The sequence below is a fragment of the Gobio gobio genome (assembly GCF_949357685.1).
Source record: "Gobio gobio genome assembly, chromosome: 12".
In the NCBI taxonomy this organism is placed as follows: Eukaryota; Metazoa; Chordata; class Actinopteri; order Cypriniformes; family Gobionidae; genus Gobio; species Gobio gobio.
In genome coordinates this window covers 12,411,508-12,435,744 of record NC_137105.1, presented here as the reverse complement: position 1 = coordinate 12,435,744, position 24,237 = coordinate 12,411,508, and the positions used below count along the sequence as shown (strand labels likewise).

Sequence of the window (24,237 nt, the reverse complement as noted above, 5' to 3'; positions counted from 1 at the left end):
CTTACAATATCCCAAATGTTTCCAACTATTTGTAAATCGTGAGAAATTGCTATTTTAACCAAGGAACCGGGACGTGTGAGGGAGTCGCCTGTCAATTGCGTTATATCTGCGTTACCCTCGTTTTCCGTTTTTTTTTCTGCAGAAACGCTTAAGTGGCGTAGCAGCCGCCAAGCGAACACACAGAGTAACGTCATAACATAATTTTCAACACACTCTGATGTATCTAATATGATAAACAGAGCTGCGCTACCTCATACTCATGACCGGAAAACCGGAAGTGGCGCCGGCGACTGTGTCATAATAAAAGTCCCGTCGAAGACTGTGTCATAATAAAAGTCCCGCCGCTCTTCTCATTAACAATAGCTCCAGCGGCTTTGCTCAGCTCCACAACACTCAGTCCTGCTCTGCTTCATACTACAGTAACGTTAATAATCGCATCCATGAACATGATTTCTGCCCGAGTCCTATCCTAATTCTTTTCCACCGGCTGTGAGGTAAAGACCACAAATCCCAAGATTCTGCGCTCAAACGTGGCGTCATCAAACTACGCCTTTGTTTTAAACAGGCGACCTCTAGTGGACTGAAAAGTTACAAAGTGCACCTTTAATTGTTTCTTCTTGTATTATTGTCATTTGTAAGTTGCTTTGGGCAAAATTGTCTGCTAAATTAATAAATGTCCAATAAATAGCAGTTCTTTCCTCATGAATGGTTTCCCTTCATCATGCTTGTAATCGGTGTGTTAATCTGTGTAAAAACAGAATAGCTTTTATTCCTGAGGCTAGTGATAGTAGGCAGTTACGCACGGCACAACATTGTTATGATACTTTGTGAGTCATAATGAGATGTGATTTTATTTAAGTAAGCCTCTCCACTATTTCCCTTTCATTGACAATAATAGGCCATTTGTTCATGTCTATGTTCAGTGTGTGTGCGTATAAAGTGAAAGAGAGATGTGCAGCAAGCCTTGTCACAATGACGCTATCATCGTGCAAATGGGCTGAGTGTCTCAGAACGGCACTGTAAGTGAATGTGAACTGAAGCAGATATGGATCACATCATGATTGCAATAACCTAAATGCACATTGACCGAGGGAAACACAGCGGTCTCAACACGCTCTTTCAGTTTGCAATTCATTCTAGAGAAGGAAGCATGTTAATAAAAAGCAGGTCAATGTAAATTTTGGTCTGCAAATGCAAAGTACCGGATTGTATTTGGAAACAATAACATTGCACGTGATATATATTGTTGAATTACTATTGCTCATACTGCTTGTGCAACAGACATGAAATACAACAAAATACAAGGTCATGTAAACTTCACATGTAGTGCCCCTTTTATGCTTTTAAAGGTTTCTAAATTGGTTTTGGAGGTCTCTTACAATAGGTTTACATGTATCAGAAACACTAATATACATTGCAGAATTACCTCTTTTCTCAAATGTTTCTGAAACGGTTCGATAAGAGATCTGGTCTCTCAAAAACCCCTCCTTCCTGAGATCCGACTCTGTTCTGATTGGTCAGTCGGCCCAATCTGTTGTGACTGGTCTATTACAGCACGTTTCAGAAATTAAATTTCGGATTGGGAGGCTTCCTCAGCACGTCTTCTCAACGTGTCGACTACATGAACCAAACTCTTCCAGGCCTCAGCTACAACTACAATGTTTGAGGGTCAAAGTAGATGTTGTTCACAGGCAGACAATGAAGATTATAGGCTGGCATTATGCAAATTTCCTCAACCTACATAAACTTGTAAAGGAAGTAAGACTGGAATTACTGACAACTCATTGTAGGCAGTTCAGAATTGGTTCTTTCTTTTGGGAGACAATAGCTATGTTTCCATCACGCATATTTTGAAGTATGGCATCAAAACCGAGTGCGACGTCAGGCGTAACTTACACAAGTGTTTTTTTTGCTAGTTTCAGCCTCACGCAGTTATCATTTTCATGTACAGCGCCCATGGGTGTGCTGGTCTGAAAACGAGGTGTGTTTAGGCGCATTGTTGGCGCGTTGCTTTTTTTGAGGCAACTGAAAACGACGTATTTTATGTGTTATTTAAACAGCGCGTTAGTAATGTGCGCCTATAGGCGGGTGCACAACGCGCATACACTCTGCTTGTTACACACAAACATTTTTAAATATTAAAAATAAAAGGATTTCTATTTGGAGAAGCGTTCAGCCTTTCCGCTCGCAAATTCCGCCATGTAAATAACGAATCCGCCATGGTGCAAGCGCAACTGGGTTGTTAAAAAGTGTTTTATTTTCACCATTTTGGTCATGTGTTATAACCACCGCTATTGTCCTCTTAAAAAGGTGCATGCCTCTGTAGTCACAAGCCGCAACAAAAGATGACATTAATCACAGTGTTTAGCAAACACTACTTACGCAGTGCTGGTCTGCATGTCGCACCAGCTCCTGCTGAAGTTCTGTCGTAGTTCACTCAAGGGTGTGATCCCAAGTTTCTGTTTCAATTCCAAGTGACGCTTTTCTTTGGAGGCCAGGACTTGTTTCAAAGTAGTGATTTCTTCTTCTAACTGACAGAAGGAAAACAGGTCAAGGTTGGGGGCTGAAAAGCTCTTGTGATGCTCTTCAGATTTATATATAATATAAATATATATATATATATAACAGCTATATGAAAATGTACAACTGAACAACTAATAATGCAGTTTTACTATGAACTGTCTACTCTTTTTGTCCTTTCTGTCTCACACACAAACTGTCTGTGACACAGTTAACGCCAGCCTTGCATGGCTCAATGGACTGTGAAGATCTAGGAGGATCAAATAGCCCAAGGAAAAAAAACGGGTAAGCTTAGGTCACATGATTTTCAATCAAGGGTGTATGTTCTGGACGAGATAATGCAGACTGTTTGTGTGGCAACAGCACAGTACATTTCTACAGTACAGTAGACTGGATCACACGTCAATACTAATTACTTTACTAGGATTGAATCAACCTAACTACACCTTTACACAGATAAAAGCCATTTTGAAGGGTCAGAACAGGTATAAATAGCTCCTTTGCAATTTCATAACATGCAAAGAAGGAAAATGCAGACAGATCTGCAGGATTTTCATAATGTTAAGACAATTTCTTCTTGAGCGTTGTGGCCTTTGACTTCATTGTTTGATGTGCCTGCACCTCATTTTCCTAGTTTATAGCACTACAACGGTGGAGAAAGTACCTTAATCAGTTCATTCTCCATGTCCTCTCGCTCCTCTTCTGTCATAGTGTTGTCGAGGTCCACCTCTGACACCAAGTCCTCATCCACTTCCTTTAGAGGCTCTTTGTCCAATAAACCTGGAAATAAATGTACAAAAATAGAAGAACAATGACAGATATTGTTAAAATGTCAAATGTACAAATATACGAGAACACATTCTTCCAGAGATTTGATTTCACAGAAATATCTTGTGTAAACTCGATCGACCATTGTGGATGACAAAAACTCAAACTCATCATTAAAGGATAAGGTTATAACAATACCTAATGAAATTAATCCTGATGAATCGCATTAGCTATGTATACATTTATATATTTATTTTTGCCAGTCCAACCTACACTACCATTTGAAAGTTTGAGGTCAGTAAGATTTATTAATGATTTTGAAAATCTTTTATGCTCACCAAGGCTGAATTTATTTGATCAGAATACAGTAAAACAGTAATATTGAGAATTTTTTATTACAAATTAAAATACTTTTTATATTTTTATACGTTTTCTATTTTAATACTGTATACGCATGTAATTTATTCCTGTGTTGGCAAAGCTACATTTTCAGCATCATAACTGCAGTCTTCAGTGTCACATGATCCTTCAGAAATCATTCTAATATGCTGATTTGCAGCTCAAAAACATTGCTTATTATTATGAATGTTGAAAATAGTTGTGTTGCTTAATATTTTTGTGGATAATTTTTTTCAGAATTCTTTAATAATGGAAAGTTCAATAGACAGGCATTTATCTGAAATATAAATGTTTGTAACATTATAAACATCAATTTTGATCAATTTAACGCATCATTGCTAAATAAAAGTATGAATTACTTATTGTTTTTAAATCTTACTGATCCCAAATTTTGGTAAGTGTATAGGCTACATTTCCAAAACTATACAAGTAGTCCATACAACTTGTTTATAAGTCTTCTGAAACATACAATAGCAATACAAATAAAAAACAATAAAATACAATAACATTTTCTTTAGCCAACATGTATTCAAATTGTGAGATTGCATAAAAATGCTGGATGTAAACACCCAGATGTGAATAAAACTGCCATAATTTGAATAAAATGTACTTTTTTGGAATTAAATCACTACTTTACATGCCGTTTATTTTTTGCGATATGATTTTTCACAAAAAATAAATTCAGAACTTGGATGGTAACAGCCAGTTTTAGGTCAACTAAAATGCAAGTTCACCGATTTTATCTAATTGGCATTTGCCAGTGAGAAACTACCCTTCAATCAGTGTGACAACAGTAGTGAAGCCTTTAAACACATTTAACCATCACCTTCTCTATGTAATTATCCTGCCTCACCCCTGAATGAAGGTGTATTTTTGCAGTTCTAATAACAGGTTGTACACAAAAGACGGAAAGACTGAAAACACCTGGCAAACTAGCCACATCGATCATCTGAAGGTAACAGTTACATGTTTCCTTTAAGATCACATTAAGGTTCCTATGAATTGGTCGACTGATTTACAAAATGATGGCATTTTACAAGCATCATGGGAAGTATGTTTTGAGGCAACAAATGGCTGATTTCAATCTAAAGCACCTCACAGCCGACACACAGACTAGAGACCAAAACAGTAGTATTCTCTCATGCATTTAAGGGCTAAAACCAAACTTAGTAAAGAGAAGAGGACATGAAAGTAGGAATATGGTTTGATTACCACACTTATCACTGAAAGCTCAACCCAGTTCCCTAAAATCCCCTATTTCATTTCAGCACTGCAAGACATGCCTGACATGGCTTACATAATTAAATATTTTACATTAAGGGTGTTTAACCGAGAGTGAAATTACATTGAAATAATGGCTTATTTGTAAACCACGACCCCCTTTAAAATTGCACTGTGAACACACCCTGTGACTTTTAAAACCCAATGTTCTTCAAAAGCATTATGTTGGAGAGTCAAAAACTAAAACCTTACAATAGCTAGAAAATGAAAGCTCAAATGATGAAGCACTAATGCATTTGATATGGCTCCAGTAATGTGAATAAACGTTGAGGTTGTTTTTGTCCAGAAGGAAACGAGAGTCACATCTCGGAGGTCTGGTCAGTCATTACTTGAGAAACTGATTAGAGTGCTGTGGTATGAAACGCGTGATACACTTTCAGAGGCTAATGCAATCAGCAGGTAAAAGAGCGGAGCAGAGCGGTTTTAGCAAAGTAAAGTGCTCAGGAATGAGATCCCAGATTCATAATTTACACCACACACAATGCCTATACAGAAGATCACATATCTACATGTTTAAAACTAAAGCAAGATGGTTCAGTGCTTGCTAGTGGACATTCAGCCTAAGTATGCATTTTCACCTCTCTTCAACTATATTTGCATTTGGATTTTCACTTCTCATTAAACCATCTAACATCTTTCATGCTTTACATAATTGTTTCATTTTGGAGGAGTAATAAAATAGCACAGATAAATACATTTCACACGGTACTTTAGCACAATTAGTTATTTAAAAAACATACTTAAAACATACTATTTCGATAGTCCACTTTAAACATTCTACTAACTATAAGTAACTTTGCAACTACATGTCAAGATGTCTACATGTAGACTGCTTAACATCGGCTAACACTTTATTTTGATGCTCCCCAACAGACATCCTACTAGCTATAAGTAACTTTGCAAGTACATGTCAACTTATTCTACTAATCCTAACACGAACCCTAACCTTACAGTCTGTCTTCTAATACTCTATTAGTTAGCTGACATGTAATTACAAATTATTGAGAGTTAGTTGACAAGTAGTTGCAAGTTACTTATAGTTAGTAGAATCAAACTATCAAAATAAAGTAGAACTATCAAAATAAAGTGTAAACACAACAATATATTTACTAAGCACATATTAACTTCAAAGTCCCTTTTAAATAAGTAATTTCACTTGGCGGCCATCTTTGAAACGTCTCTCGGGCATGCAAGTGCAGCTCCTATCTCTTTGACTGGGGAAACATCAAATTCTCCAAAACGGTTCGCCAAGCTTATGATTAAATTTCATATTTGAACTGTCTCATAAATTTTGCTTCTAAATGCTCAAATCATAACAAAAAACAGAATTTTTCAGCCTGGACAATGCTAATGCGCAATCCCAGAGCCGGCCCAAGGCATAAGCAAACTAAGCGGCTGCTTAGGGCCCCCTTCTTGCTGCATGTTATTTTTATGATGATTGAAATCGCGAAATAGCCTTAAACAATTACTAAATAAACTGCAAAATGTTCTAATATATGCACGGATTGATTCTGACAGCGCTGCACAAGCTCGCGCCGACATCGGCTGTACACTATTAGCTTGTTAGCCAGGGTTCAAAGTCCAAAGTGCGTGAAAAATCAGTGCTGAAACTGTGCTACTCATTAGTTGCTCGTAACCTTTTTATGAATGGAGGGATTTGAGAATGTTATATTGTTTAGTGCGAATATCTTATCTGACGTGCTGCATGTTTTGGACGGAGTACAGCATGGCTTTCAGTTTCCCAATAAATGTTTTTTCTGCAAGTGCTATATCGTCCCCTTGGAATTTAAGGTTCTAACTGACGTTTTTTTGTCAAAATTTAGCGATTCACATATTCGTGTTCTGTGACAACTTATTTACATTATGTGATGTTTTTTTTTAAGTTGTGTACATTTTGGAACTTTTTATTTCGAAAATAAAAAGGTTCTTTCTACACAGTCGAATGGAATGCAAAAAACTTTAAAGCTCAGTATTTCAAAACCAGTCAGAATGCAGATATAATCTTATAATTCACATTTTATGAGTCACTTACAATTAACATTTGGGAACGCAACATGCGTCAAACATCTTCCCAAATTCATAATGAGAATAATCAACGCAATCTCCAATTCGTACATATTTTACGAGGTGGCTAATTTGTACAAATTTGTACGACCTCACTTGTATGAATTTGTACGTTTTGTCTAAACCCCAGTGACGGGTAGGTTTAGGGGCGGGGTTTGAGGTAGGTCATTCGTATGAATTCATACGAATTTGGCAAATTGTCAAACATGTACGATTCAGCAAAAATTTACGAATTAGCCACCTCGTCAAATATGTACGAATTGCCGTGAGATCGGGTTGGAATAATTTATAAATCTGTTGTTGTCAACAAAAAGAAGCACTAAGGTTGCGTTCTGCCAAAATAAAATCTCTGTTTAATGTTTGAAAGAAATCAACATCAACAGAAATCAACAAATTAAGGGGTCGTTTACACAACACTATTTTCAACTAAAAACGTCAAAAAATGTATGTGTTTTCGTTCATACAAGTTTTTGAAAACAATACGGTTGTCACCACTGTGTAAACTACAAAAAAAAAAAAAACATTTTTAGAAAACTGTGACATCTTGAACATGCGTATAACACGTTCAGTCTATAGGTGCATAGTGTTTCATCGCCAACTACTGGTCTGGCATGCATTATGTAGTTGTTTTTATGGATCTGAAAGAACGGGGATAATTTTGACAATGGTGTCATCTGTACGTGAAAAATTCAAAGGAAAAACGTTTCCGTTTTTACTACATCGTTGTCATGTAAACGTACCCTTAATTAACTAATCAGCATATTATATAATTTAAGTAAATGGTAACAGACTTACTAAAAATTAGCTTTGACTGTTTCAATTTTTGTCTGGATATTTACAGTAAATGTCTTATTATGATGGGGAAAAAGGGTTAATCTCCAACATAGTGCATGTGTGTCTGACCTTTTAAAATATGAAAATAATCAGTATTGACAAATCCGAAACACAATTACTTTTGCAGATGAAAATAACTGATATTAAGATGTTAGGAAATAAACTAACATGTCAGTATACAAACATGCAAACACTATCTGAGACCCTGTATACTCCCCTAGGTCTCAAGTCTATAAGATGCCATCACTGTTTATTTGCTTATCATAATAGATTTCTTGAGATTAAAACTGAGGGTTGGGTCTTTGAGCATAAGTTACTTCAAAAGCAATTATTTCACAGTTCCACCACCTCATTGTTCAGGTTGCCTAGCAACTTTCCTGATACCTTGCTTCAACCTCCCAATTATCCCATGAATCAAATTCCCTAAATCTATTTAAGGGCGAATAAGAGGAAGTACAGAGGATCATTTTCATGGTAAATATGTAAAATTATACCCTTTCTATTCCATTGCCTTAACACTGTGTCCTCAGACACTGAGCAAAATCTTTGTTGAAGGTTAATTACAAGGGAAAAAGAGAACTGTGTGATATTAAATAGGTTTATTTTACACCACCAAGATGAAATGCGGAGATATCTGATTTAAGTCAAGATAATAAAAAATAAATAAATAAAAAATTGCTATGACAAAACAAATATTTTTAAAACCAATTAAAATAATAACATGGTTCTCGGAACATGGTTAATAACATGGTTATCGGATTAGCTACTAGCTAGTGCAGCTGAGATCAACCTTGAATCTTGACTAACTGAACTTAACCTAACTGAAGCTGGGAACCTGGCTGAGTTAAATAACCAAAGACAACTTCAAGTGGTTGGTCATCGTGATCACCTAAAGCAGTTTCTTTTCATTAGATGGCATTAAAAACATTTGAGTCTATTTTTGTCATTAACGGGCCATCAGAGTTCATCTTTCTCATGTTCTTATGTCTGGGTGAGCGAGTCAAAGTCGTGCCATGGTGTTTGGTGTGTCCTCCGAATAACTAAGTGTCCCTTTAGGGCAGGGTGCTCGACGGTTCAGCTTCTTCAAGCTCACTGGACTATGCACTACTATTCTATCCAGCCCTCTCACTGTCCTCATTTTCCTTCTTGACTCACAAAGAATCACTTCACTGTCCTCAGAGAAAGATTGCTATGTGTGGAGGAGGAGGCCATTCTTATCATCATCATCAGATGCACAAAACACAAATGTGTTTAAACACAAATCAGAGATGAGTGGGGAAGAAAACAATATCAAACAATCAATCTTGGGTAAATCTTTGTATACCACTGCTGCCAATTGATTAAACCAATCAACCCAACAATAGTTTTTTTTACTATTTACATGTTACTGTGTTCATACTTTCAGTTGCCTAATGGAAAGAAAATGTCTCGGTTACGTATGTAACCCTCGTTCCCTGAAGGAGGGAACGGATTACGTTATGTTTGAACGTCGAACGTGACCAACTGAAAGGGAACGTCTTGGCTACATTTGTAACACTTGTTCCCTGAAGGATGGAACGGAGACGTTACATCGGAACGTTGAATGTGACTGTCTGAAAGGGAATGTCTCGGTTACATATGTAACCCTCGTTCCCTGAAGGAGGGAACCGATTACGTTACGTCAGAACGTTAAAAGTGACCGACTGAAAGAAAACATCTGCGTTCTATGTGACCCTCGTTCCTTGAAGGATGGAATGGAGACGGTTGGAATGTTGAACGTGACCAACTGAAAGGGAACGTCTTGGTTACATATGTAACCATCGTTCCCTGAAGGAGGGAACGGATTAAGTTACGTTGGAACGTCGAACGTGACCAACTGAAAGGGAACGTCTTGGTTACGCATGTAACACTTGTTCCCTGAAGGAGGGAATGGAGACGTTAAGTTGGAATGTTGGACATGACCGACTGAAAGGGAAAGTCTCGGTTACGTATGTAACCCTCGTTCCCTGAAGGAGGGAACAGATTACGCTACGTCAGAATGTTAAAAGTGACCGACTGAAAGAAAATGTCTGCGTTCTATGTAACCCTCGTTCCCTGAAGGAGGGAATGGAGACGTTAAGTTAGAATGTTGAACGTGACCAACTGAAATGGAAAGTCTTGGTTACGTATGTAACCCTCGTTCCCTGAAGGAGGGAACGGATTACGTTACGTTGGAACGTCGAACGTGACCAACTGAAAGGGAACGTCTTGGTTACACATGTGACACTTGTTCCCTGAAGGAGGGAATGGAGAAGTTAAGTTGGAACGTTGGACATGACCGACTGAAAGGGAAAGTCTCGTTCCCTGAAGGAGGGAACCGTTTACGTTACGTCAGAACGTTAAAAGTGACCAACTGAAAGAAAATGTCTGCGTTCTATATAACCCTAGTTCCCTGAAGGAGGGAATGGAGACGTTAAGTTGGAATGTTGAACGTGACCAACTGAAAGGGAAAGTCTTGGTTACGTATGTAACACTTGTTCCCTGAAGGAGGGAATGGAGACGTTAAGTTGGAACGTTGAACATGACCAACTGAAAGGGAAAGTCTTGGTTACGTATGTAACACTTGTTCCCTGAAGGAGGGAATGGAGACGTTAAGTTGGAACGTTGGAGATGACCGACTGAAAGGGAAGTCTCGGTTACGTATGTAACTCTCGTTCCCTGAAGGAGGGAACAGATTACGTTACGTTGCAACGTCGAACGTGACCAACTGAAAGGGAACGTCTTGGTTACGTATGTAACACTTGTTCCCTGAAGGAGGGAATGGAGACGTTAAGTTGGAACGTTGAACATGACCAACTGAAAGGGAAAGTCTTGGTTACGTATGTAACACTTGTTCCCTGAAGGAGGGAATGGAGACGTTAAGTTGGAACGTTGGAGATGACCGACTGAAAGGGAAGTCTCGGTTACGTATGTAACTCTCGTTCCCTGAAGGAGGGAACAGATTACGTTACGTTGCAACGTCGAACGTGACCAACTGAAAGGGAACGTCTTGGTTACGTATGTAACACTTGTTCCCTGAAGGAGGGAACGGAGACGTTCATCTCAATGACACAAAAACTTGTATCAAAACTTGTATCAATGGAAATCCAAATATTTAACTTAATGCAAATCTGCAGAAATTCAATAAAACAGCTAAATTAAACAGTTATAGGAGTATTAGAATGATTTATATACTATTATAGTATTTTAAGTATTTTATTAAAATTTTTAATATTTTAATATAATATTATTAATATTTTTAATAACTTTATTTTTATAGTTTTATTTGTTTTCAATTAAATTTTAGCTTACAATTCAGTCATTTTGTTAAAGCTACACTGTGTAACTTTTTTAGTTTATTCTTAGCTAAAAAACACTAGTTCTTTCAAAAATATATGTGCTCATTAATGTATATTTACTTCTTTCAAGTAATAAAGTATAAGTTTATAATATACCATTTAAAATACATACGGGTAGGGGTTCGAATGCAGGTCGCCATGTTGCCCCTCCATCTTGAAAGTACATTAGCCAAAGAGGGACATACCCGTAAATTCAAGCTTCGCCTTTCGCGTTTTAACACTCGATGGCACTGTACAAAATTCCCTGCCTCGCGCATGTGCGCGTCAAGTTTTCATCTCATCAGCGTCCAGTAACAGAGTTATACAGAGTTTTCCTGGCTTGTTTATTCCTCAAAAGTCTGTTTTTCCTTGTGTGGTATTTCTGTGCGTTAATAACTCCGTAAGTAATAATAGTTATTGTCATTGTAGATGTGTTTCAGAGTGTGTCATCGCGTAATTCAGTTGATGTCACCTCAGAAGTATTTTTGTGTCAACATACAATAGTGTAATGCTCACCTATTTGAATAATCATTCAGTTATTTTGTTATCAACAATGTTTAATAGTTTATAGAAAATATTTGCTTGTAATGTATGTTGATGGAAATATGTATCAGGTCTGATCGGCATATTAACAATTGTTAAGGCCCGGGTATACTTCGGCACACCCCGTCCGCGCGCAGCCCAAATTTTGAGACCGCGCAGACGGTCCGCGTGCAACAGCGCATGCGCCAGCAGTACAGAAGAGTCCACTAGGTGGCAATACGCACAGTATTGAGCACAGTGTTCAGCCGTCGAAGAAGAGTGTGCAAAGACCAGTTTAAAAACAACACACTTGAAAAAAAGAGAGAATTTTTGATTCTTCAGTGTTTCTTCCAAACTATGTTGCAATGGTGGATGCACTACAGTTCTTCTCCGATCATGCACAGCGAATGTCCCGTTGATGACAGGACTCAGTGCTGCCCTCCGATGTCTGGTAGAGCATAGACATTTTTTTACTGCGCATGTGTCGAACGCGATCATCCGCGCGCATCCGTTGTGTAGTATACTTTGAAAGACGCGCGGACAGGGCTGCGCGCGTGACAAGTCCGGGCGCGGTAAGTGAAGTATACCCGGGCCTTTATACAGAGCGCACTGCAGTGCTAAAGCTGCGCACACACTTTTGTAATCCGACACCGCTTGTTAGCAGCAGCAGCGGCAGCTCTGCTCCTTTTAATGCAGCTGCATTTAGCGCCTATATATGGTACAATAAGCTCTGGTTTACGGTTACATTATACAAATGTAACTTATAAGTATAGTTATACAGTTCTTAACTGTGTATCTTCTGTCATGTCATTATCATGTATATTTACCATCCTTATTTGTTCTCTCACAGAAACCACATTTATGTACATATCCACGCAAACCTGTTTATGCCTTGCAATTGGATGACTGAATAAACATTACTATCATCAAAGTTCACTCTGGATTAGCTGCAGTTTTTTCTAGCCGAATAATTAGGCCAGTTGAGTTCCAACCATCCCTCTGCGCACAGAATATCCCACAGGCACCATGTCGAATGTGGACGAGGTCGAACTGGAAGCCATGTTAATCTTGGACTAAATCAGCCACCGTAGGAGTTAAAACGAAATCCGAATTGAGAGGAACAGAAACTAAAATTCACTGGATGGTCATATACCTTTTCACCACTAGATGGGGGAAAATATCACACAGTGTAGCTTTAAGTATTCTTTGTCATTTTATTTTAAATATTATTCTATTTTTGCTTTAATTTATTTGTATTTCAGTTTGAGTAATTTTAGTACTTCAACATACAAACTTATTTTATTATAGTTATTTAAGACAACATTTCTAATTTTCAGCATTTTAACTTTAAGTTTTTCATCTAATATTTGTTTTATTTTATTTCAGCCTTATATCAATTAATGTGAATGAGTTTTAATAATAATGACACTAAACAAAAAGTCCTAGAAAAGTGTTTTCTGTGACTAATGGAACAAATCCTGCCTTTTTCCCCACTAAATAACTCCAGTTCAATAGTGCAACACAATCTATTCGGAGCTTGAAATGAAGCAGTATAATTTAAGAGCATGGTTTCAGTGAAGAATTGCGTAATTTCTGGCCTTGCCGAAGTAATCTGAGGGATTTCTCCTTTGCGATTATCTGACTGGATTTAACTCTGAATGACTGCTGCACAGAGACACAGCAGAGTATTAGTGACTGGCACGAAATTCCAGATGGTGAGCATGCAAAGTGTGTAATGGGTTGTTTTTAAAACTCAGCTAAGGTACATCCTTCAGATGAAATAAGATGTTTCTGAGACGTACCTGCATGGAAAGTTTCTCTGTCTTCTGTGGTTCAGCAAATTGAAAATAAGAAGAACACTGCATGAAATGATTCATAAGCTGATGATAGACCAAATCCAAACAGATTACAAATGGCACTCAAATTTCAAAGAACATGCAAACAGGCTGCATTCAACAATATGATTCAAAAACAAAATGTACACAGACATGCATATCATTATCAAACCCATGCTTTCTCAACATGACATGCATTTGAAGAGCAACAAAGAGTCTACGTCTCTCAACCAAATAATATCACAATTCTAGGGTTTAGCAGTGTCTAGTTTTGAATGTGCTAAAATCTTGGACATGGCTGTCTATATCCATCTAAAAGCACCTATGTGTAAAAGCTGTAGACAACCCATCAGCTAAGAGGTGGAAATAAGTGATCTTCACACAGACTACAGAGGTTGGGTTTGTCACATTCGCTTTCATTACATTACACAGCAAGCTCTTACCCCAGTCTATTGCTTCAGAAGTAAGCACGCTAGAGTACAGCTCTGTGAAGTACGATAGGCAAAACAAACAGATGTTAAAGGTTAAGTGCACAAATGCACAATGAAATTGTTCATGTTGATTTAAATAAATGTATTAAAAAACTACATATAATAAATACACTGTTTTCAGGTGTGTGTATTACTTTTACAATTACTACAATTACTTACAATAATTTTATTATGCACCTATTGTACACCTATACTATGCCATACTATACTATACTATACTACACAATATATTATACTATACTATAATGGGTGCAAAAATACATTTGCTGAGTTCAGAACTGCATACTAGTATACTGCTTGTACTACTATTTTTCTATCTTTCTATGACAGAAACAGTAAGAGTACACTCTTAAAAATAAAAATAAATACCAAATGGGTATTTTAACATCCATGCCATTGAAGAACCATTTTCAGTTCCCCAAAGATCTTTTCAGTGATCAGTTCTTAAAATAACTAATTAAAAAAAGTATTATTTTTTTTATTTCCCCCCTTAGTGTGAAGAACATTCTAAAAATCTGAAGAACTTTTTCCACTATAAAGAACCTTTTGTGGAATGGAGAGGTTCCATGAATGTTAAAGTTTCTTCATGGAACCCCCTTAATGCCAATAAAGAACCTTTATATTTAAGAGTGTATGCTAGTATGTGTTTCAGAATTCATCAAACTGACTTTACATTTCCATTTCACAAACTGAACTAATAGGTTATACATACTAATAATTTACTTGTATTTTTCAAGTCAAATACCGCACTTTACTACTATACTACACCAAAGCTACGTCAAATTCACATTTATTGTTGTAAATGACTCACTGACATGATTTCATTTACTATACAATAACTTCATAATGTTTACTGTTCTATGCTAAATAGGTTTTCTCATGGAGCACATATCAATGGTCTTGTTGGTACAGGTGATGGTCCTTGACTAGATCTCAAACATAGACAGGCCTTTCTAGCTTCAGTGCAAAGGGGAACTACAGTATACCAAGAAGTCTTATCACACTGACATAGATTGATGATATTAATATGACTTTTCATTGCCCAACCCTGCAATTACAGCTTGTTACATTACATAGATGGAGCAATGCAGTACCATGTGCCAACAGGATGTGTACTTCTACTGTACTTATACAATTTTGTTTAGTTAAAGGCCTGCCAATTCACTGGTACTGACACTGGAACATATCTAGTCACAAGATTTCAATTATTTAGCTTAGGACTGTCACGTGGAAATGAAACGGAAAGGTCACATGGTTGTCCAGACCAGTGCACCTAAAGGAACATGAGAGAGAGAGGGAGGAGCTGCATCTAATTCAATTCCCTCATTTGTTTACGTGTTTTGGCAACAGATCCCCGGAAAACTTGATCACGTGTCTGACTTAAGCTCATGCACCTCATTAGAATGAAGCCTAAATTAGAGATACAGATTACTTTTAAGATGATATTTATATAAAAGAGTAACATTGGGCTGTTAGCTGTCTGGTTATGTTTTAATCTATTAGTATATTTATTTATTATGGTATGCAAAAATAAAACCAACAAAACGAGCCTCATTCATCAAGTTATTTAAAGATACACAAAGTGAAACGATATTTACAGAAGTATTCAAACACATTTCCAGTATTTTCAAAGAACAATAAGACCAGAAAGTGATCGGAAAGTAAGCTCACCCTGTTGTCTGGGCTCCATATCAGCGGTACTGTGCAAATGCAAGTCCAGTAAACGTAAACACACACACAGCACCTCTCAGTTCAGTGAAATATCCCGTCCTACACAACCGCTTCACACACGCGCTGTCTGCTGTCAAAACCCCACCCATTACCGGGACAGCTTCAGCCAGAGACCAATAGGAGCGGCTAGTCAGCATATTATGATTTAGTAATATATTTTATGGTAAATATCAACAAGCGAAAAATACTACATGAAGACTACAACGGTTGTCCGATTTCTACAGCACGTAAACTTGCACCCTTGTGGGAGTTGTAGTCTTTATTTAACAAATTGTTAACAACATGGGACTTTTTGTTTTAAAAGACAACAGCTTTAAAATCCAGGGTGTGATTGTGTGCAAGTTATGTTGTAGAACTTGTAGAACCAAACGGTTAAATCAATTTAAGTAGGCTAACGTCAACCACGTAATGTTACTTTTACTCTAAAATCAAAAATAGCCACTCTTCAAACCCAAATTAAAATCCTGAGGGAACCCATGGCTCAAAAATTATCTTCCGGGTTTTAGAGCAACAACCTGCTCTGTATCCCTGGAATTTATAATCAATAATTGGTAGGCTAAGTTATAAATAAAACAAATAGGCATAATATAATAATAATAATAATAATAATAATAATAATAATAATAATAATAATAATACAACAACAACAAGCTAAATTCGCACAACCTAATAGAATGTATTGATTAATTTATTATTATTATTATTATTTTTATTAGTTTAATACAAAGGAATGCCAGTTTGGCATACCAAAATGATGACGTCACGAGTGACACGTGTATCCGAGAGTTCACTGTCGGTTAAATTGTCCTCGCAGTCAACAGCGGCATCTCCTGCTGATACATGGAAAAACAGGCTGGACTGAGAATGCAATGATATTAGCCTATAACAAGAATAGAATAGAATAGAATAGAATAGAATAGAATAGAATAGAATAGAATAGAATAGAATAGAATAGAATAGAATAGAATAGAATAGAATAGAATAGAATAGAATATGCTCAGTTTTCAATTGAAGTAGCCTACTGCTTGTGCCAAGCAAAGCTCTTAATAACAGGAGCTAATATTTACTGATGTGATTTTGGCAGCTTTAAGACAATTATTAAAATTCCTTATTGTAATAAGCACTTCAAGCATGGATATACAAACACAGAACAGATGATCCCACAAAATAATAGCACAGTTTAATTAAATGAGTAGTTATCATACGGGAAGCACAAGGCAGGTAATACAATGTCAAGAAGGTAATCAGGTGTGTTGTTTCTTATTAGCTGTTTACATGTATGCCTACTTGTGCTGAGTTCCTTAAATATACTACAGGTATTTGGTTAATATTTACAATGATGGTATTGCTGTTTGCTAAGCTTGGCTTAGTGTTGTGTTTGCAATTTCGCAATACATACAAAAGGTTACTTTTTTCTGTTATTTTGACCACCACCGGGTGTCAGACTTGTTCAAAATTACCACTTCAGCAACCAGCCCCAAATTCATTTGAAGACATGGACGATTTTGTAAATATGCATGGGTACTTTGCTGGTATTTATTATATTATTGATAATAAAAAAGTACTGGGAGAAAACTATGAGATATGACTGATATGACGAAAGGAGTTTTTTTACGACATTTTATAAATAAATATAGCTATTTTTGTCATGTCCTCCCATGGTTTTTATATAAAAATGCTTTTATTTTCAATTAAACGTCTATTTGAAAGAGTAAATAAAAATAATTGTTGCATGTATTTGTTAATATTATACACTCACCTAAAGGATTATTAGGAACACCATACTAATACTGTGTTTGACCCCCTTTCGCCTTCAGAACTGCCTTAATTCTACATGGCATTGATTCAACAAGGTGCTGAAAGCGTTCTTTAGAAATGTTGGCCCATATTGATAGGATAGCATCTTGCAGTTGATGGAGATTTGTGGGATGCACATCCAGGGCACGAAGCTCCCGTTCCACCACATCCCAAAGATGCTCTATTGGGTTGAGATCTGGTGACTGTGGGGGCCATTTTAGTACAGTGAACTCATTGTCATGTTCAAGAAACCAATTTGAAATGATTCAAGCTTTGTGACATGGTGCATTATCCTGCTGGAAGTAGCCATCAGAGGATGGACATGGTCAGAAACAATGCTCAGGTAGGCCGTGGCATTTAAACAATGCCCAATTGGCACTAAGGGACCTAAAGTGTGCCAAGAAAACATCCCCCACACCATTACACCACCACCACTAGCCTGCACAGTGGTAACAAGGCATGATGGATCCATGTTCTCATTCTGTTTACACCAAATTCTGACTCTACCATCTGAATGTCTCAACAGAAATCGCGACTCATCAGACCAGGCAACATTTTTCCAGTCTTCAACTGTCCAATTTTGGTGAGCTCGTGCAAATTGTAGCCTTTTTCCTATTTGTAGTGGAGATGAGTGGTACCCGGTGGGGTCTTCTGCTGTTGTAGCCCATCCGCCTCAAGGTAGTGCGTGTTGTGTCTTCACAAATGCTTTGCTGCATACCTCGGTTGTAACGAGTGGTTATTTCAGTCAAAGTTGCTCTTCTATCAGCTTGACTCAGTCGGCCCATTCTCCTCTGACCTCTAGCATCAACAAGGCATTTTCGCCCACAGGACTGCCGCATACTGGATGTTTTTCCCTTTTCACACCATTCTTTGTAAACCCTAGAAATGGTTGTGTGTGAAAATCCCAGTAACTGAGCAGATTGTGAAATACTCAGACCAGCCCGCCTGGCACCAACAACCATGCCACGCTCAAAATTGCTTAAATCACCTTTCTTTCCCATTCTGACATTCAGTTTGGAGTTCAGGAGATTGTCTTGACCAGGACCACACCCCTAAATGCATTGAAGCAACTGCCATGTGATTGGTTGATTAGATAATTGCATAAATGAGAAATTGAACAGGTGTTCCTAATAATCCTTTAGGTGAGTGTATACCAGTCCCTCCAGAAAAACGCGATTATGCGATCGCGTGATTTAACGCATAATCAGCCAAAGTCCGCATATTCATGCGGGGGCCGCATTTTTTCAAATACGCCGCACTTTCGCCGCATAAATTGCCTATTTCCGCGTGCAAAATATGCGGGGCTATCATGATTTCATAATCCCCGCATTTTCGTTGCAAAAAAAGTCATATATATTAGCAGAAAGTTGAAAAATTTTCGTTTACTTCACACAAGAGCCGCCATTTCCGCCTATTGCCATGGGAACGTTTTGAAGTGACGTGATTACCCGACGTGAACCTCATCGAAAAGCTTCAAACCCCGTGGAGAAACCATAGAGACCGGTGAAACCATGATGAAGCACAAACTCCCATTGGCCAACAAAAATAACAGCAAAAGAGCAAAGCAGTTTCCCTGTGTGCTGACTGATTTCAAAACACAGCATCATGAAGCTTTGAAGCGTTATGAATCAATGAGTCGATTCAGCGGTTTGAAGCGTTATGAATCAATGAGTTGATTCAGCGGTTTGAAGCGTTATGAATCAATGAGTCGATTCAGCGGGTTGGATCGCCAAAGTCACGTATTTCAGCAGTTTGACACGCGATCCGAATCATGAATCGACTCGATGATTAATAGCATCATGATGCTGTGTTTTGAAATCAGTCATCATTATATAAGTCGTTATTTAGTTTTTTTTGCACACAATAACTATTATCGTCGCTTCATAAAGTTATTGTAGAACCACTGTAGTGAGATGGACTTTGTAACTTTAGTCTTTAGTAGGCTACCTTTTATGGGTCTTGAGAGTGTACATTGTGCCAATGGAGGCCTTTCTGAGCCATCGGAATTCAACTAAAATATCTTCATTTGTGTCCAACAACATAAAGGGAAGTCATTAATGACAGAATTTTCATTTTTAGGTGAACTAACCCTTTAAGAGATTGCACTTTGTGCATTGGAAGCACTCAAATGTCTGTTTTGTATAGCGACATCTGTAAAACAGGAAGTTATTTATTAATTTTTTCAGAAGTTGTAGCATATTCCTTTTGTAAAGCTACAGAACTTGATTGACTAAATGTTTTGTAAATTTGAGCCATTATTAAGGTCTTCAATAAAACAAGATGAGAACTTAAATATTACAGCACTTTCTGTGATGTAGTGCTTTTTTTCTCTTTCTCATCAAACCGCAGTTTTTGCAAGTTCCCGCAATTTTATCGCATAAAAATCCCGCATTTTTCATCACATTTTTTAAGAAAACGTGCCGCATAATCAAGGATTTTTGCCCGCAACAATCACAAAAAAAAGCCGCATTTTTCTGGAAGGACTGGTATACCACAAGATCAATTCTGATATCTTATAGCCCATGCTCAATAGTATTTGCTCATTAGATTAAACAAATATAATATTAATTTGTTGGGGAGTTGTGCCCCAGAGAAGAATATCCTTGCCTATAGACCATAAACTTTGATTTTTCATATATTGTAAACATATATTTAGTCATTTAGCATACACTTCATCCCACAAATGAGAAAGCGTCATTAATGAGTCAATAATATTTGCAGCACCAAGTTTCAAGAGCAAGAACTACAATATTGCAATGTGAGTCACTTTTATTGTATTAACCTGACAGAGATTGATATTTGTTGTCATTCTTCATTGGTCTGCGCTGCCATTAGAGTCTGGTGGAGCAGCGGGTGGCTGGTGTCAACAGGATGTCAGTCAGTCAGCTGACCTCAGGAAGCAGCTCTACGGCCAGCAAACCCCTAACAAAGTGCTTAGACAGGCAGGAAATTGACTGGAATGTGCATTATCAGAGACTACCAGCAAGGAGGGACAAAGAAGGAAACCTGAGGAAACTGTGACTCAAGTGACAAGTTGTAATCTCAGTTTGCTAATGCTGTTCTCTGTGTCCAGATGGTGATCTTCACTTATGGACAAACAATTATGTTCTAATGGAATGGTTTAGATGCTCAAAACTGCATGTAAACATTACTGTGCAGATAAGGCTGTATTAATTCAAATATTACAAGAGGCAATCCTTGACTTGCTGTGCTGCAAGTCACTGCATTATCACCAAATATTAGATTACATTTTTTGTCAACTTGTTTTCTTTGAGTTAAATGGACTGATTGACTGTAGGCCTCGTTGATCTGAGCTTATGAGTGAAAAAGCATATTCCTCGAAAACAAGTTCAGATTAATGAGGCCTACGATCAATCTGAATACAAAACCTTTCCTAATTGAAAGTTTATAAACTATTGATTACAATATTTGGGAATAACTAAGCATAATGAGAAAAATGTAAAAAGTTCACAAATTATCAACATTTTTTGGAAAGTTGTTAGACACTGTGTGAGTTAAGTCAGTAAGTTTTAGTCCAATGCGATAACAGTAACTATAGCATTTTATCGAAAAGGAATATCCGCTCCAGGTCAAAATGACCGGAACACAAAGCACATCCTGATTTTGCCGAGTTAGAGTACAAATTTGTACGAATTAGCCACCTTGTAAAATACGTGCGAATTGGTCATGAGATAGCCTTGGTTAGACGCGTTCCTGCCCTTATGAAAAAAAAAAGCTATTTTTTAAACCTAAAAATAAGAAAGTATAATTTCTGTCTACTTTTTACATACTTCTCAGAAAATGGAAAGAGTTCCCCAAAGTACAATTAAAGGTATATTAAAAGGTATATTAAAGTACAAAAAAAGGAACAGTGGTACACTTAAAGTGCAAAAATAATATATGAATAGTAAACTATGAGTAGGATATGTTCACTTTAAGGGTAACACTTTAGAATAATGGTCTATCATTAATAGGTAACTATGCAGGAAATAATGCAGGACTAATGAGTAGTAGTAGGACTACATTAAAACTTCAGCTACTACTACTAACTAACATAGAAAAAAGCTTAACTAAGTAATATCAAATTTAGGACTAAGATAGTTCCTTAGGTAATCAATAATTACTGAATGGGATTGGCATCACTAAGAAATAATAGTAACTATGACAATTTATAAAGAATTACTAATCACAACATTAACGTGTCTGAGATGTGAGAAATTGTCTTTTTTTTACTCTCAATGTGGTCATAAAATGCATCACTAATTACTCAAGGGTTACCTAGTCACTATGCAGGAACTACTAGTGATCTGGACCATTATTTTAAAGTGAAAGTTTTTCACTTTAAAATAATGGTCCAGATCACTAGTAGTTCTTGAAGATTGTCCTTCTTTACTCTGAATAAAGTCAAAAAATGTATCAGTAATAACTCAATTACCTAGTCACTCTTCAAGGACTACTAGTGATCTGGACCATTATTTTAAAGTGAAAACCGATCTTTTTCACTTTAAAATAATGGTCGAGATCACTAGTAATTCCTGCATAGTGACTAAGTAACACTTGAGTAACTAGAGAAGCATTTTATGAATTTATTCAGAGTAAAAAAGATGATTGATTACATCTCAGACACACAATAATGTTCTTTATAATTTGTCAGTTAGTTAATAGTTATTAATGAGGCTAATCTCATTCAGTAAGTATTGATTACATAACAAGGTACTATCTCCTAAATGCAATATTACTTACTGATTAGTTAAGCTTTTTTCTATATTAGTTAGTAGTAGAAGCTGAGGTGTTGATGTACTCATTAGTCCTGCATTACTTCCTGCATATAGTTACCTATTAATGACGGACCATTATTCTAAAGAGTTACCACTTTAAGTACAACCCCAAATCAGAAAAAGTTGGGACAGTATGGAAAATGCAAAAAAAAAAAAAAGAAGAAGTGATTTCTAAATTTACTTTGACTTGTATTTCATTGCAGACAATATGAACACAAAATATTTCATGTTTTGTCTGGTCAACTTCTTGTCATTTGTAAATATGCATCCTTTCCTGTCATTCAGACCTGCAACACATTAAAAAAAAAGTTGGGACAGGAGCAATTTAGGGCTAGTATTGAGGTAAAATGGTTAAATAATGATGTGATTTGAAACAGGTGATGTCAACAGGTGATTGTAATTATGATTTGGTACAAAAGCAGCATCCAAGAAAGGTCTAATCCTTAAGGAGCAAAGATGGGCCGAGGATCGCCAGTTTGCCAACAAATACGTGAGAAAATTATTGAAATGTTTAAAAACAATGTTCCTCAAAGAAAGATTTGGATATTTCACATTCAACAGTGCATAACATAATTAAAAGATTCAAGGAATCTGGAGGAATTTCAGTGCGTAAAGGACAAGGGCGCAAGCCTAAGCTGAACAACCATGATCTCCGATCCCTCAGGCGGCACTGCATCAAGAATCGTCATTCATCTAGAAGCGATATCACCACATGGGCTCAGGACTACTTTGGCAAACCTTTGTCAAGTACCACAATACGTAGTTACATCCACAAATGCCAGTTAAAACTGTACTGTGCCAAAAGGAAGCCCTATGTTAACAGTGTCCAGAAGCGCCGTCGACTTCTCTGGGCTCGGAGGCATCTGGGATGGACAATCACACAGTGGAAACGTGTACTGTGGTCAGATGAATCAGTATTTGAGGTATTTTTTGGGAGGAATGGACGCCGTGTGCTACGGACCAAAGAAGAAAAGGATCATCCAGACTGTTACCAGCAACAAGTCCAAAAGCCAGGGTCTGTCATGGTATGGGGTTGTGTCAGTGCCCTTGGCAAAGGTAACTTGCACTTCTGTGAAGGCACCATTAATGCTGAAAAGTACATAGAGATTTTGGAGCATAATATGCTGCCTTCAAGAAGACATCTTTTCCAGGGACATCCATGCATATTTCAACAAGACAATGCAAAACCACATTCTGCACGCATTACAAAGTCCTGGCTGCGGAGGAAGAGGGTACGGGTACTTGACTGGCCTGCCTGCAGTCCCGACCTGTCTCCAATAGAGAATGTGTGGCGCATTTTGAAGCGCAAAATGCGACAACGAAGACCCCGTACTGTTGCCCACCTTAAGACTTGTTTGCAGGAAGAATGGGACAAAATTACACCTGAAACACTTCATCACTTGGTGTCTTCAGTCCCTAAATGTCTTTTAAGTGTTGTGAAAAGTAATGGCAACATTACAAAGTGGTAAATGCTTTACTGTCCCAACTTTTTTTAAAATGTGTTGCAGGTCTGAATGACAGGAAAGGATGCATATTTACAAATGACATGAAGTTGACCAGACAAAACATGAAATATTTTGTGTTCATATTGTCTGCAATGAAATACAAGTCGAAGTAAATTTAGAAATCACTTCTTTTTTTTTTTATTTGCGTTTTCCATACTGTCCCAACTTTTTCTGATTTGGGGTTGTATACTAAACTAGTAGTTTACTGATACTCCAAAGTGTACTTTCATAAACTAAACATGTGCTACAAGTATTTAACTAGTAAACTATTTGTTCACTTGTTGTATAGTTGCAGTACAAATTAAAAACGTGGTGTAAACTAGTTGTGTACTCAAAGTTTACTGTTACATAGTATACTAAGTAAACTTTCAAACACT

At 37.2% G+C, this 24,237-nt stretch overlaps 1 protein-coding gene across 8 annotated transcripts in view; it reads right to left on the bottom strand.

The window, feature by feature from the left end:
- tpd52l1 (tpd52 like 1) overlaps positions 1 to 16,017 on the bottom strand; it is a 29,143-nt gene extending 13,126 nt beyond the window's left edge. For 4 of the 8 annotated variants that reach the window (XM_079830701.1, XM_079830703.1, XM_079830708.1 and 1 more), the window contains exons 1-5: positions 15,721 to 16,005; positions 14,002 to 14,043; positions 13,526 to 13,549; positions 3,185 to 3,300; positions 2,383 to 2,531 (exon numbers count right to left, since the gene is read on the bottom strand). In XM_079830701.1, the coding sequence (XP_079686827.1) occupies positions 2,383 to 2,531; positions 3,185 to 3,300; positions 13,526 to 13,549; positions 14,002 to 14,043; positions 15,721 to 15,739 (350 nt within the window). In that variant the 5' untranslated portion in view covers positions 15,740 to 16,005. Of the gene's footprint in view, positions 1 to 2,382; positions 2,532 to 3,184; positions 3,301 to 13,525; positions 13,550 to 14,001; positions 14,044 to 15,720 lie in introns of all 8 variants that reach the window. The other 4 variants (XM_079830705.1, XM_079830706.1, XM_079830707.1 and 1 more) reach the window with 4 other exon arrangements.
- Between the last annotated feature and the right edge of the window lie 8,220 nt (positions 16,018 to 24,237).